General features: G+C 49.2%; 1 protein-coding gene across 1 annotated transcript in view; it reads left to right on the forward strand.

Annotated features, from left to right (window-relative positions):
* The window catches only part of LOC149367427 (tRNA:m(4)X modification enzyme TRM13 homolog), a 35,779-nt gene extending 20,759 nt beyond the window's left edge, over positions 1 to 15,020 (forward strand). Inside the window, exons 10-13 of the mRNA XM_089574095.1 lie at positions 2,792 to 2,852; positions 5,363 to 5,514; positions 12,898 to 12,970; positions 14,993 to 15,020. Coding sequence (XP_089430221.1) covers positions 2,792 to 2,852; positions 5,363 to 5,514; positions 12,898 to 12,970; positions 14,993 to 15,020 — 314 coding nt within the window. The remainder of the gene's footprint in view (positions 1 to 2,791; positions 2,853 to 5,362; positions 5,515 to 12,897; positions 12,971 to 14,992) is intronic.
* Positions 15,021 to 16,510: the final 1,490 nt, after the last annotated feature.

A 16,510-nucleotide genomic window follows, 5' to 3' on the forward strand; every position in this document is an offset into this window, starting at 1 on the left:
GTGCTCCTTGCGAGTTGTCTGCTGCGCTCTGGAGGCTCATCAGAATGTCATCATTTATATTAGCCTTAAGGGGGGATCATGCATACATGTGCAACGGTAACTAGTGACAGAGCTAAGCAATGCTGCTAAGTGAAGCAAGAGATTGAAGTGGTCAGGTTGGGAAATAACGTGGTAGGAAAACAGAGCAACGTACAGACATGTTCATCGGATTGCAGTACACGGTGGCTGGTACAGGGTACTAGGGGAAAAGTAGTGGTCGATGAGTGGCTGCCTAAACCTGGAAGGATTAGTCTTCTCAGGGACAGTGTATTTGGGCAGGTTACTGCAGTCTACTATCGCACTAGGAATGCATTGGTGGAGCTGACTGAGCAAGCGCTGTAGGAAGTAAGTAAGCAGCCAGATGATTGAGTGCATACAAGGTTCTCCCAGAGTGCCAGAAAGTGCAGTTTGTGGAAGAGACGGAAGAATTTAAATTTTTAGGTGAAACGCTAACGATTTGAAGGTGATTTCGTGGTGTGTAACACTGAGTCAAGGTTTATGCTGTGAGGTGATGAATTGTGGATGGCTTCAAGGGTCCAGCAGGCCTCGTGAGGGTTCTGTGTATTGTTGACGCATATTCTGGCTTACTGGGAATACATGTTTCATATGCTAGTTGTCTGATGGCTGAGGGGGGGGGGGGGACGTGCAAGTGATCTGATGAATGCATGTGACCTGGACGCACTAGGTTTACTTTTTTTTTCATTTCGTTATGTGGTCTGCCCAAGTTATATTTGTCTCGATGTCGAGATGCCTGTATGAGTTGGTTGGGGACAAGGCTGGGTATCTCGGGAAGTATGGAGAATGGAGAGTGTGTGAGTATGCATTTTGAAACATTGAGCTGCACTAGCCACCTCCTCTGGATTTGGGTAAAGATCATATTGCGTGGTCTCTGTTAGTGCTGATGTGGTAATGAGTTCATCCTCAGGAAGACTGACAGTTAAGCCAGATGGCAAGTGGTAGATGAAGATTAAAGAAGCTCTGCCTTAAAGGTATGGCATGAGCATGCAGAGGAGTGTGAGTTGTGACACCATGAGTTCCTAAGCATCTGCAGACGGATTATGGTGAGCTGTGTGCCACCGCGGCCCCAAGTACCCATGTTTAGCCGTGCGTGGCAGGGAAAAGGGCATCCTGGTGGTTGAGCCAAAGCCGAGCTTTAAAGGGACTATGCAATAAATTAATTGAGATTACTTAAAGCACACAAGAGACAGGCATTCCATCACTCGTCACCCCAGCACAAGAATTGTTGAGCTGGCATCAATAGCAACCAAGTTATAGACAATTAAAAATCACGCTCCTCCTCTACCCCTCAACTCGTACACGCGGGGCACCAGAAAAAAAATTAAGAAAACAGCTCTGGGACTGAATACGTCATCTGCTGACGTTCGGTTTGTGACTTGTGTGCTCAGCTCCGATGGACTGCACCAACTGCTCCGCCATCTCTAGACAGGAAGTTAGCCTGCATCGATGTTGACTTTGGCGGAGCAGTCTTCTTGGACGGCTTCGTGAAAAATGGAACGCGTCTCAAAATGGCGGCTGTCCGGCAAGACGTCTACGTCTGCTCCGGAGTATCGGAACGCGTGCTTAGTTTTGAGAACTCTGACCAGCACTACAAACAAGGTTACGAGATCAGAAAGTTGGCAGACGGAGGTCTGCTTCTCGAAGTGTTGTGCAAGCATCAGTGTGAGTAACTGTCTCCCATCGCTCGGAGAAATTCCTCTGACAATCAGCCCACACCAATCACTCAATGCCATTTGCAGTGTCATCTGAGATGATGGGTGCCTGAGTGAGAACGAACGGCTGGAAGCACTGAAGGACCCAAATGTTATGGATGGCTGCCGGATCAAAATAAGGCGCGACAACACGGAGACACCCCATTGTCCTCCTCACCTTTTCCTCCATTGCACTACCCGATTCTGTGGAGGTACGAAGCTCAAACTCTGGCAGTGCAGACCACGCTGATGCTACTAATGGCAGAGGTATGCCATGGTTCACAGAGCTGTGCGAAATGTGCTTAATCTCACGACCGTCCCGCTCACTGTCAGACTGAGCCACACCTCTGCGTGGACTGTGCCACTCAAGGTCATGTCCAGCCTGGAAGGGAGAAAAGAAATGTGGTACAAGTCAGGGTAAACACATTGTTGAGGGAAACAGGCAGATTGCAATCTATACTGGGCAGCCTCACAGCCCAGCTCGCACACAGTGAGCGGGGCCACAAAGCGGGCTGCGAGGACCTCCAGGTCAGCAGGCCTCCAAAACACTCGTGCACAGACATGCAGCGTATCTGAGGATGCAGTGGAGTGCTTGAATGGCGGGGCTCCTTACAATAAAAAAAAAGAGAGAGAAGGCCCAAATCAGGGCACCTGATGACAAAAGCCTAGTTCTCTCACTGCCCACATAATACACACTGGCACTGCAGGAGGCATAGAAGACGCACACTCACCTGTGGGCTTGTGTTTGCAGAGACACATTTGGGTTCCACACACAGAGACATTCCCAAAAAGTATAAGGTCGGGTGGTGTCTAATTATAGCTGGCACTGCAGAGTGTGACAGCTGGTGATGTGACTGGCTGGTCATATGAATGTGTGACTTGATGACAGAATAAACCAGTTGGTAGTAGCGTTCCTTTTTCTCTGGTCCTCCCCCTGTGGTTGTCGTTTTTTGCGCTGTCTTCCTACCAAGTATGAATGTACACAAGGCCCTCTCGGCCTGTCTCTGTGGATGTCATTGTCCTTTTTCTTCTTCCCTGTGCAGACTTTGCCTTGCGGTGCCTGGTGGAGACGGCTGCAGACGCCAGCAGCAGCAGGGCACAAGCGTGAGCATGTTTCATTCATCTCTACACCACCTGCAGAATGCGCAGCTAGCGACTGCACCTGCTACAGACATTCTCCCACTGCACTCTCTTGGGCCCACGGACATGATGTGCTAAGCGTCTCTCCCTTTTCCTCTTCTCGGCGACTGTAATTTTCCGCTAATTAAGGGGTGATGTAAGGATCTGATCTCAAAAATCACAAAAAAAGTTGATTTGTGAAAAGTACACTTTATGGCATCTCCAACACTGTCTCTATGTTGTACTGAATGAAATATTTCCCCCCAAAATAAACTTTAAACGCTCCAAATAGATATATTTGTCGGCACCTACACATAGACAGTGTGTGCTGGCTTAGAACTTCCAGGCTTGTTTTCTCGAAAGCTTGTTTTGAGCTCACTAATACCTTGCTCATGGAAAAGCGTAGCACAGCAATGGGTGCATGGATTTTCACCCCGTTTGTTTCGTTGTGATCACTGAAGTGTGATCTGCGTGGAGATTTACAATTTTAGGCTCACATGTATTTATTACATGGTAATTACAGCATGATACATTCTAAACATAAAGAGAAGGTGCGTATTGTGCCTTTTCAAAAGAGCAGAGAAATTTAAAAACAAAAGAATTAAGAGAGTCTTGATTTGCATCCCACTTCTCAGTAACTATTAAAAGCATTTACAGACCTGTAGTCTGTTTTTGTTTTGTCATGCTAGGCTTTCCACAAGCAAGCAACATGGGGACAACACATAGACAATGATACGAGGGAACCTACAGAAGCTGTCATTGTGAAACTTTGTATCTGATTGTTGTTTGATGCTGTTCTAAGCCAGTCTGCCAAATTTCATCACCCCAAGTCAAAAAATAGAAAAGTTGCCTGTGATCCCCTCATTCCCCCTTAACTGGTGCAATGAATTACATGTGATGGTTCATCACCTTCCATCAACCTATGCGTGGATTTTAACCCAAAGCTGCTTGTGCCTACCCGACATTCAGCCACCTTATTCTGACCACTGCGCCTCGTTTAATCCGTCCAATAACATTCTTACATACACTGAGTGACCAGTCACTTCGACAATGAAGCCTTTATATGTCTACTAAGAAATGATTGAAATTCATTTGCGATTGTAGAAATGCTGAATTCATTGCAATAAACAGTGAGGTGGAAAAATTCATTGCTGACTACATTCTAAGTTGTAACACCTGATCCATCAAACAGAATTGGTCTTTATTCAAAGGAAAAGTTGCTGCACTAATTGCTGAGCACATTCCTCAAAGACTTATTCGGTTGAATCCTAACACTCCGTGGTTTAATGCACACTTGAAGCGTTTGCTCAACAAAAAGAAAACACTATTAGCTGTGGTAATGTTGCACAGACGCGTGATCATTGGGAAGCATACTCTACTGCCAGTACTGCATATAAGGAGGCCATCAGTGAAACTAAAGATGAGTTTTACCAGCGACCCTTACGATTCCTCCTTAAAAATGATCTGAAAAAAACTTTGCAATCTGGTTGGTAGTAACAAAGCTAATACTGCACTCCTTTACGATCAGGGAAATAACCCTGTAAGCAACCGTGACTGCTGCTGTGCTCTCAGTGAGGTATTTGCCTATCAGGTGCAGCCTATATGAAACATGACTGACTCAATTCAGAACGAGTGGTTCTTGCCTCCTGGCTGCATCCTGTTGAAGCGACGCTGTGTTTTTATGGCGGGCATGGATTGCATTAGGCAGGCCTAATCACCATGCATCTTGGAAGAAGAGAAGGAATGGGCGTAATGGTGAGGTGGTTGTCAAGAGAAGGCAAGCGTAGTGGCAGAGAGTTGGGTGGGACTAAGAAATCTGTGGGGATACAGTTTATCCTGCAGAGTTTGGTTAATGTGGTCGCTGCAACCAAAGGTGTAGGAGGGGCAGCAGCAGACCACCCTTCCCTAGGCTGTGCCACCTGGCCTCCTCTCGGTGGCCTGGCTCTGTTTCGCCAGGAACTGTTTTGATTGATCTGGGGATGGTATTTTGCTATTTTTGTTTCTTTCTCATTTATTAGCTAGTTTCTGGTGTTTATTTGTTTACTCTATCACTAGTTGCGTGAGAATGGATGCACCTGAATAAGGGAGGCTGGGGTGTGGTCTCCCACCGAGGTTGGCTCAAGGGCGTCTTTCTCTCCCATTCGCCCACACTGGCTGCATGAGTTCCATGCTGTGGAGTGGTATGGCAGCATAGACGAGAGAATATCTGCTCATAGTCTGAGTGCCTGTCACGCTGGTTACTTGGGATGTCTTCCAAGAAACAGGTTGGAATGAGTGCAAGGCGCCACGGCCTGTCTTAGCATCAGTGCCAGCATCAGTGCAGACTGTTCATCCCCCTATGCACCATTGCACTGGCAGTGCCTCTAATTGGCTGTGGCTGGAGGAGATGGCATGGCTGCAGTCATTAGGCTGCCCTCTCGTAGCGTCATTCTGGTGTCATAGTTGCTCCAGTCACCTTCCAGATAACCCTATCCCACCATGCCCCCCCCCTGCAGCTTGCGGGGTGTGCTGATGGCCACGTGCTGCCACCACCGGTGCCGGTGGGACTCCTTTGTGGGCCGGCCCTTCCTGGAGTCCCTGGGCCTGGACCGGATGGACTTTGGACTGCTCACCTGCCTCGCAGGGTGGGCCACCTGCACGGCCAGGGGTGAGGGTAATTCACTCATTTACATCTCAGCTCAGAGGCTGCCGCAGGAGAGGGCAGAATACTAGCATGGGGACTTAAATGAAGAATAAACGACACAAAAGGGGGGCAATACCGTATAAACACGTGTATGGGCCGCAGCCTGTTTTCCTAAAGGGATTGTTAAAAAAAAAAAATCTGTGGCTTAGCTTGGTTAAGCCCGGTAATTGCGAAAGCAATATCCGTACGTACGCCATGGTACAGCTGGTAGTATAACTGGTGGTGGTGCTTGTGGTTAGACTTGTGGTGATGCATCGGTTATACAATCCAATTTAATCCAATCCAATGCAATCCAAACCAATCCAATCTCATCCAATCCAATGCAATTCATTCCAATTCAATGCAATCCAATCCTAACCAATCCCATCCAATCCAATAAAATCCATTCCAATCCACTCCTATCTAATCCAATGTAGTCTATTCTAATCTAATGTAATCTAATCTAGTCCAGTCCAATACAATCCAATCTAATTTAATCCAATGTAATGCAATCAAGGTCAAGTGAAGGTCAATGGTGGTCGCCGCGGCGCGATGGTGGTCACCGGCCGCGGCACGCAAAGGCGTGAAAGTGCAAGTAGTATTGCTTTCGCAATAAAATAAATCCTTGTAAGGGCCACACCCAAACTTTCCATGACCGTAGCGTGAATAACCTACTAAATGTGGCCTCCGCAATCAGCTCTGGCTGTGAGCAACGGTGTGCATGATCGCAGAGGCCACGCACATGCACACGAGCCTCCAAGTGCCATCCATGGATGGGCCCAAGGCTGCAATCATCATCAACTTTTTTCTCGGCTGCAACCTCCCGCTATCCGCATTGGCATCAGTATCGCCAGCTCCAGCCTTTTTTGGCTGTTAGCACATTCACCGTGTTTGCCGCAGTAGTTGTGGTGGCTGTGGCTTTCGCGTGCTGTTGCCGAGCATTGCTATTTTAGCACGATGGGCAGGCACCTTAGTAGGCAACCCAAGCTCAAGTTTGGGAGCGTGACGCCAGCGCCGCAGCAGCGAACCGTGGAAAGTCAGTGTGCCGCCGGAGCAGAGGCTCAGCTAGCTTTTTGTGCACATGCAACGGGAGAGTTGCGCGAGGCGCAATTTTTGCGCTGACAGACGCGGTCTCAGCAGAACAAAAAGGAGGTAGTACAAAGGCCGTAATGTAAAAACCAAAGCATATGTACAGGGTGATCCACTCTTGCCGTGAACACGCAATTATGCGGCCGCACTCTTTGGAGTGCCAGTGAGTCTGTCCCTACCACGCACGAAAGAAGTGGCAGACGATGCGCAGGCAAGCTGCTCGCCGCTCGATTTTCCAGCCTTGCGACTGTGCAAGCTGCGAGGCATTCGAGCTTCCGGCAACGACGCCGCCCGAGGACATGTCGAGCAATGAACTGCGCTGCTCCCTGGCTGCTGTAGTCATCCCTAAGCCTAACCATTTCGCATTGATGCCGCAGCTGAGGGTGCTTCAGGAGCTGGTCAGCGCTGTAGTAAAGGTGCTACTCACGTCACCGTTTTGCTGCATTCTTTGTCACATAATAAAATAAAGACATAATTGATTTCCGCAACGCCTTCAACAGCGGAGCCAGCAGACAACAGGCAAGCCGTATTGGGCATCAGCAAAGTGGGTATGGGAATAAATTTGCTTGTATTGCAGTGATCACTTCTACCAGCGACTTGGTATTGGCCAACGATCCTAAAAAATGATTCATTTTTGACATTCCTCTACTCCAGGGCTTGGTAGGAACGCGAACAAACAATAGCGCATTTTTGTGACGCTGGCGGGCATACAGGCCAGCCCTGACAAGCGTGCCGCTGTCATCGTGACACTTGTACGGCTGCGGTGCACGTCAAAACCGTCACTACATCCTCCTGGTCGTTGTCGTGCATTGCGAATAGCACTGAGCGCAAGTGCAGGAGACGCGGTCAAAGTGGATGAAATTCTCAAAAGTGCGGGAACACCGATATTCTGGAGAGTTTTTGCGTCAAACGAGAAGGTGACCCGAAGGTCGCGCTTGGAAGTGTGAACAATGGTGTTGTCGCGCCTGGTCACATGCCCTTTCAGCTCACAAGTGGATGATCACCCTGTGCATCGCATGCTACAACCGACCACTACGACCAACAAGTGCCTCGCTTTATTTCGCAGAGCTGATAGCGCTTCACATATTTGGAGCATATACCGTATTTACCCAATTCCAACGCACCCCCGATTCCAACGCGCACCCAATTTACGGCACCAAAAAAAAAAAAAAATTTTCAAGCCCCGATTCTAACGCGCGCCCGATATTGGTAATGAAAAAAAAAAAAACTGCAAGCCCCGCTTCTAACGTGCATGTGACTTCCACGAATGAAAATAATTTGCAACCGTTTTTATATTTTAAGGGGAGATGCGGGTGAAAAAACCGCGATTTTTTTCGATAAAGTCGATTTTGCATTTTCTTGCGTTTTGTATTCCCCCAAGCCTCTTCTTTTATGTGTAAAAAAATCAAAGCCAATAATCAATGGAAAGTTAGTAAAAAATACTATTAAAGCACTCGCGGTGGCTCGCGAAAGTGCGAATTTGACCGAATTTCGGGAACGCGGCATTTCGCTCCACGGCGTCGCCCGCTCTTGAATATTCGCGGGGAAGTAGGCCTACCCATCATCTACGACTGGTCTACGAGAAGCCACTTCGGCAGCGGCGCATTCTTGATAAAAATACGAAAAAAAAGATGTTTACCGCCCGAGTCGAGCGTCGCGACTGGCCCTTCAAATCACGTGGTACGATCGGAGCCGTTTCATTGGCTACGAGCATTCCACCGCACGGTCGGGCGCAGACGCTCTTTCTTCGTTCTGCCGCCACCGAGACGTGAACCAACGCTTCCGCCCGGGTTTTTCTCCTATCTCCGCTATGGATGTGACTGAGAAACGAGATTTTCGCTCACGCAATTTCCTGACAAAGCATCAGTGTAAAGGAAGACGCCCCAAGCGCAAGCGGAGAGCTCCGGTTACGGGAGGTTCGTCTGCTGCTAGGCGTAACTGCGGCAACGGCGATGCTTCTTGCGGAGCATCCATGACTTCGTCAGTGCGTCTGAGCAAAAGATAAAGATCTTCGACTGTAAAAACGGGCGCAGGAGCGCTGTTATCTGTGAGATCGGCATGATGCACGACCTCGTCAGCGGCGCGGCGTGCCCCGCCTGCGGACGATGTAATCTCTGTCAGAGAGTCAGCCGCAAAACAGAAAGGAGTCTCATTGTTTTTGGAACTTTACCGCCGAAATGACGCGTTTCCGACAACCGTTGTTTCATCAACATATTCTTCGATCCGCGTATCTTGATCGTGCAACGGCAGTGATGAGGCGTCCGCCCACGGCAGTGCACGGGATACCGTCGTCGTGAACGCGGTCCGTGGTCGCTGAGCACGCGACCAATGACAAGCGCCACACCGGTTGAAAACGGCTCCTGCGACGCAGAAAACGACGAGCAAACGTGCTCCCATGTTTCCAGCAGTTAGTGAGCTCCCACATCGTATAATGGCGATGACGATGGGCAGCTATGGGGCAGTTTCGGTTTGCACTCGAATCCAACGCGCATGCGATTTTGAGACGTATTTTCCCCGAAAAAAGGTGCGCGTTGGAATTGGGTAAATACGGTAATTGTACATGTGCACTCATCTCTACGTGCATGTCGTACAGCACGACGTTATTTCTGACCTGAGGAACGCATTTTACTCTCAAATGGGCCTCCTCGTCATTGATCGTCTGCTCCTCACAGTAGATGCGACTAATTAGCTTCTGCCCTTCAATTAAGTTTGCATTGCAGGACTGCGCGTCTGTCTGAACGCTCTTCTTCAGGCCACAATGCAGGCGATACATCGTGACAGCACAGGCGCGTGCACGTGCAAGAAAGAGCACGTGCAAGGAAGCGTGGTGAAACAACACGCTCAGCGATCAACGTCCCAGTTCTTACTTTTCTTCCGTAGATGGCGCTGCACATCAGGTGGAGCAGTGCCACCCTGCAATGCTTTGGGAGCCTATACAGTGGAACCTCGATTATACGTCCCCTGGTCATGCGACGACCCGCATTTCACGACGAATTTGTGCGGTCCCGGCAAAACCCCCATAGAGACAATACATTAAAAACCTCGGTTATACCACGCAAATTTTAGAAGGACCCCGCTTCGTACGACATCTGGCTCGTACCGTCCGTCAAAAAAGGTCGTCAGCAAACGCAGGCCGGGATGTACCGTATTTTCACAATTCTAAGCACCCCCCCCCCCCCCCCCCCCCATTTTCGGAAAAAAATTTCTGAAAAAAAAACTTTGCATGCGAATCTAAGCGCCCCCTTTCTTGCGCGGAAGAGAGCGTTGCCGAGGCCGCCAAGTGCACTTGCTCTCTTTTTCGTCGAGCCTGTGCAGTCGGAGTCCCGAGGAGGCGCGGCCTGCGCGTTGTTGTTGCGACTGAGAGAAGGATGAAAAGGAAGCGCACGGGCCCGCCTACTGGCTCGAGCCAAGCCACCACCGCTGCCTAGTGCAGATAGAGGAGAGTTAAAAGATCAGAGGAGAGGTAAAGAGAAAAGATAAGACGCTTGTCTCAGCAACAAATGCGTCCGCCGGAGCGGACGCTGCTGAAAAAAACAGATACTAAGCGGGCTAGGCCGCGCTCGCCCAAGCAAGGACAGCTGCGTCCACGGCGCTTTTTGTGTTGCTGTGTTCGGACACTACAAGGCAGATGGTGGCACAGAACTCTCTGCAGCTATTTTTCTTTTGAATGTTTCCTAAATAAAATGTTTTTTCTTGCGCCCGTTTCATCGAGATTTCGCCGCGAAAAGAGGGGCCCGGAAGGGGGGGGGGGGGGGGGGGGGTCAGTTTAGATTTTTCGAATCTAAGCACCCCCTCTCACTTTGGGCATCGCGATCGTGAAAAAAAGGGGGTGCTTAGAATCGAGTAAACATGGTAGGCACACTTTAGCTAGTCGATAACCAATTCGCCTTAATCTGTCCACCTATCAAGAAAACCGCGCGAGCCGCTGCCCCGCTGCTCACGGCAGCCTCAACTGTCATTTTATCTTGTTTGTTGAAGACTAGCCCTCTGCCGGCAAAAATGTGCTGCATCTGTGTTCCGAAGAAAAAAAAAAAAAGATGACGATGAAGTTCAGACGTTAAAAAATATCACGCTTGATTTTCGATTATACGACACCCGGATTATACGACGGTTTCGTGCGGTCCCCTGAACGTCGTATAATCCGGGTGTTGTTGGAGAGCTAACTCCCGGGGGCTGGGAGTTAGCTGTCGAACACGGGAGCAGGAAATTCGACGTTGCCGAGAAGTGCATCCGACAATGGTGCAACCAAAAGGATGCATTAAGGAGCACAGGCTGCAAAAAGCGCACTTTTCGAGGCAAGCTGTGCGGGTTTCCCGAACTGGAAGAAGAGCTGCCCTGCTGAAGTGCGGAACAGTGGCTACACGTTGGCAGCGGACATGCTGCGTGGCTTCTTGTGAGATGAGCGTGCACCAGAGCACAGCACCAGCTCAGAGTCGAAATACTCTGCGAGTGACGACTGAGCATAGAATAAATACCACACATTTCCTGACTGGTGTGTTTTTACTGAAGAAATAACAATTTCCCACATTGAGTGTATGGGCTGCACCCTGAAAATTGGCCCTGGAATGTGGCAGAAAAAGTGCAGCCCGTACACGCATTTATAGGGTAGTTGGGAATCGGGCCCTTGGGTTGTGAGTCAGCCACGCTAGCCCTAGACCATTGAGGTTCAATTTGGTTAAAGAGAGGCCTCTGGTGGTGTATCATGAGGTCTGGTATGCCTGCTAATGAGTGTGCACACTTGGGTAGAGGTGCTAATTAAGAAAAAGAGCAGGAAATGGCCATTAATGCTGTTGTAATTCTCCCCCTGATTTTACTTGTGCTGATGCTTCGAGGCACCCAGTGAGTAGGTGTTGCAGTGTGCACGAGGGTGTAATTAATTTCTTTGTTTGGTGCGTACTGTTACGGCTCGGGTAGCAGCATCCCACCGCAGCCACCAGTTGTTGCGTCACCCTGGGGGCTCGTCCGGGATGAGGAAAGGAATGAAGCTTCGGAGTTTGGGAAACGAGAAAACAGGCGGGTTTAATGGCACTTTTTTAAGACACTTATTTACATGCTGAAGATGAGAAAAGCAAAGAATAAAAAATTAAGAGTTGATAGCATCGAGCGTCTGGATGGGCCTTTTCGGCAGGGCCCAGAGCGCCCGTTCTCACTTAGGGTGCTGGTTAAATACCCTAAGGCTCCGCCCCTGCACCAGGCGGTGGCCAATTCAACACGGCGCACAGTTCGGCACAGCACAGCGCAGCAAACGGAGGCACCTGTTGCAGAGTTCACGTGTGGGAACTGGCGAGGAGGAAACGCAAGTCCGCAACTCCTTCGCACTGTGGTGCAACATTACTGCAGGCTGCACATGTTCATCGAACACAGGTGTAGCGTACGCGTGCTGGCGCCGTGACTGTAGCTGGCTCTCTCTGTTTCACGGCGGCTCCTCTCAGACTTGGTTAATCTCTTTTTCCCCTGTCATCTGTCCATCGTCGGTCGCTTCTCACATGCAAAAAGGGAAGGTCGTTCGCACCGGTCCGAGCAAGGGAAGAACTCCACCGGCTACTTCCCAGCTAGTCATCCTTTTTTGGTGGGGTCATCTTGGGGTCAAACAACCTTTCGAAATTGCCACTACTGTTGCCGCCACCGTAATCATCCCGGTCGATGGAATCTGCGCCTTAATATCTCTTTGGCTGGTTTACATCCCGGTCATGACAGTACATATTGTGAGAGTGATTCTTCACCCGATTGTTGGACAACAAGGATTTCTGGAATAAAGCAGCCTTGTAAAGAACGGACGTGCTTTATATCAGTGTATCACCCAGTGCTCTGTGGGGCCTAAATGAATGAATGAATAAATAAAATGTGCCGACACCACGGGGGATTGCAGTTTGTTACTACATGTAGGCTGATATGGTCCCCGCTGAAAGAAGAGGATGGAAAGTTGGTCGAGTAGGTATGCGTTCATTCTGGGTGGAAAAACAGTGCGAAAGGGACGGAAGACAAAGGGACGGAAGAGACGGAAAACAAAAATGAAGCAAACCACATGGACGAGTATGGTTTCCTTCATCTTTGTCTTTCGTCCCTTTTGCACTGTTTTTCCACCCAGAATGAAAGAAGAGGAATCGAGCATATCTGCCTCTCAGGCTTTAGCACCTCTCTCCCAGTCCCCCTTCCTTCTTAGTTGCTTTGGGACGTTAAACCGCACCAAGGCCTTATTCACCTCACTGTGCCATCTTGGGGGGCACTGTGCGGGTGGATCAGCGGAGGCTGATCCAAGTATGCTGTCCTCTTTTGCAGAAGCTGGTGCAGCGGCAGCAGTCGTCAATGGTGACCACTGTCCCCCCCAGGAGCCGAGTGCCGCCATCAACAGGTGAGCACAGGCATCGGAGTGCCAGCTGTAATGTTTCGGAAACAGCACACTTGTCCCCTCATTAAGTCCCCTCATTTTTCTGCGTGTACCTCACGTTTTTTACTCTGTACCCATGAACGCCGCTCGCCGCTGTAGCAGTATTTGCGGACGTCATAAAACGGGAGTCATGTTAACCATAAAGTAAAGTGGTTAACTAAATTCACATACCCCCCCCCCCCCCCCCTCTCCCCTCCACGATGGCTCAGTGGCTTTGGCTGCTGATCCCCCAAGGTTGCGGGCTCAGTCCAGGCTGCAGTAGCCGTAGAACTGCTTCTGTCTCTGCATTAATGCAGTCGAATTCCATACTAACCCATCAGTCCCGGCGCAAATTTCTTCGGTTGAAATTCTTATTTTTGTTATTTAACCATAAACTTGGAATTAATTCTTCGCCGTATCTTAATCTACAGAACACCAGACAGACCCGACACTCCCACCCCCTTTCTCTGACCCCGTACTTTGCAAAGACTTAACTTATTTCAGCACTCTTTCTTTCCGCAAACCATCAGTGACTGGAACAGCTTACCAGCTTCGTGTGTACGGTCTCTTGACCTGATAAGTAACCATTGTTAGTTTGTTTTTAGGGTGTTTTGTTAGTTTCTTTTTCTTTTCCATGTCATTTCGCGCTGCTCGTTTTCTGTTTGCACTTTGGTATTATTGTTCTGTATCCACTCCTGCTAGGGCCTCACGGCCTGCAGTATGCCATAAATAAAAATAAATAAAAATTTGATGAAGGCGAAACACACAATCACCGCTGTGCTGTTTCAGCGCCGGTTAGGGAACCCCAGGTGGCCGAAATTAATCTGGAGCCCTCTATTACGGCTTCCCACATGGTCTAATTCAGTTCAGGGTGTTAGAACCCCACAATGCACAGTAGTCTGCTGCTTAACTATTGCAGTCTGTCTTTGCACATCTGTGGCGGCCCTGCGCTTCATTGGGTTCCACAAATGAACTGCGATACCACGACACACAAGCCCTGGAGCTGGGCTACACCGTTAGGAAGAAGAAGAGCATTTTGGTGCAGACGTACAGAACACTATAGCAGATGTCCCAGGTTTTGATTGTGGGGCAAAGGTCAGCACATGCATAGAAACTATTTTCCCTGAGAAAACGCAGCACAGGCCCTCTCGGCTGCATAATTCTCCGCTAGGCATGTGCGGACGGTGTCATCCTCGAGGAAGGATGAAGTGGAATATGCCTTTCTGGTCACCACACTCGTGGACCACCTGGTTGCCTTCTCCGGAATGGTGGGCCAAGTGACCGGACTACTGATCTGTGATGCAAGCAAAATGCGCTGGCGCTGCTGTCGCCTGTTCGGGGTAACGGCTGGGGGTAGGGCCCATATGGAAGTGCATGTAAACAAAATTTTGACTTTCCTGATTGGTTTTGTTCATAGAAGGTGGCAGCCAAGTACTACACCAGGGTGGCCAAATCTTGTTCTGGTGAGGAAGTGCAATGTCGGTTCTGGTCACCAAGATCAGGCCACACCCTAGGCCCGGTTATGCAATTCCATCAACATGCGGAGTTTTTTTTTAGCCAAGCGTAGCAGGGGGCGGCAGAAAGTTAGTTGGGTGGGCGGATGAAATTAAGAAGTTTGCGGCGATGGGGTGGCCGCAACTGGCAAAGGACAGGGTCAATTGGAGAGACACGGGACAGGCCCTGCAGTGGGTGTAGTCCAGCTGATGATGATGGTGATGACTTTCCTGATTTCACTGTGTCCCTATGAGGTTGTCTATTCATGGATCCTAGAACAGACTGAGAAAATGCGGAACTGTTGGACTGAAGGGAAGAAAAGCTTTTTTTCCTCAGAAGCATCACAGCCATCGAGGTCTGGTCAGTCCATCTCCTGCTCTTTCAGTCGGATGGCGCCACTATCGGCAATGGCTCACCAGCGTAACACAGCGTCACACCACCATGTTATCAAGACCCCTTTGCAGAAAGTAGTGCACCATACAGGGGTGCTACCTGGTGCAATGCCACTTCCAGATGGTCCCAGCACGACTCGAGCACATGACACGCTTGTGGGCCACTTGACGGTTCCTGGCCCACTCGCACTGCAGGGGCTTCCCCCTCTGCCACACCGTTCACTCTGCTAGTTCCACTCGTGCTCTGGGTTGAGAGGTTCTGAAGATGTCTTCAGACAATAGGAACCCTGGACGAGGCCAGTGGTGAGGACATGGGGCGGTCTTTTTAAGCGGGGTCTTAAAACTAACTTTTTTTATTTATGGCTAGAATCTCGTGAAGTTTTCCACACTGATGCATTTTCCTCTTCTGATTCCAATTACGTAATCATAACTGAGCTGGTGGTTTTAGATCTTGCAAACTCGAGAATGTAATTAGGTAATTTCTTACACAGCTTTAATGAACTTTCTCACTGCATTTTGTTGCTTTTAATTACATGAATTGATAGCCACAGAGTTCCCATACCCGGTGACATTCTTCATTATTCTCTAAAGGCATGTCATCCTGAGATACTATGTCAAGAGTAAAAGGTCACAGTATTTGACACTGCAATTCGTTAAAGGGACACTGAGGAGAGCTCTATTGATATTTTTTTTATAGCAAAATCCGATAGTTCGGCATTTCATGGCTTTGTTCCCACTTGGCCGGCAGCAAAAGATGCATTTATTTCTAAGAAATTTGGATTCGAAGTTGAAATAGTTTTTCCCGCCGCTCTGATTCAAACTTGGGATTCTGCTATGACGACACAGAACTAAGTGACGTGAAACATGACATTCACATGACGTAACGCAGACTCCGTGATTTCTGGCGGCCAGCAGTGCGGCCCAGCAGCAGCCGAAAAGAAAGCTACCGCCGGCCGCACGTTGAAGGCATCTATCGGCTATTGCGGCCGTCGCTTCGTTTACGTTTGCACCGGCGTTTTGCCAGCGTTACGATGGATCCCGTTCTCGAAGTCGTCAACGAAGTTCTCGCAAAAAGACGCCTTTAGCATACCGTGTACCTTGTTGCGGAACACCGGGAGCCCGCCTACCGCCGGTGAGCAGGCGCTGATTGGTCCCGATGCTGCAGGAGCGCGCGTAGCTGCCGGATACGTGGCGCCATCTGGCGACGTCAAGGAGATTTGCGCATGCATTGGCTGCACCTCAGTGATTCGTAGCTTATCGTCTCCTGGTGTTCCTAGAACCATTGGTTCTAGCAACACTGTTTTGTCCTATGACGTCATCACGCTTGTACTTGCGAGTTTGGCTTGTGGCGGCGATACCTGCATTTTGGTTCTTGTTGTCAGTATGAGTGGCGTTTTTTGTAATCAGGAACTGGTATTCTGTCGATACAAGCCAACTTAAATTTCTCCTCAGTGTCCCTTTAAAGCTGCGTAAGAAATTGCCTAATTACACTCTATAATTTAAAACTTTTGATCTAAGACAGCCAGCTCAATTATGACTACATTTTCTGGAATCAGAAGAGAAAAACACATCTGTGTGAAAAATTTCATGAGGTTCTAACCATAAATAAAAAGGTCAGTTTTGAGACCCTTGTCCCCCT

This window comes from Amblyomma mixtum, chromosome 1 (genome assembly GCF_055824585.1).
Source record: "Amblyomma mixtum isolate Tamu chromosome 1, ASM5582458v1, whole genome shotgun sequence".
Lineage (NCBI taxonomy): Eukaryota > Metazoa > Arthropoda > Arachnida > Ixodida > Ixodidae > Amblyomma > Amblyomma mixtum.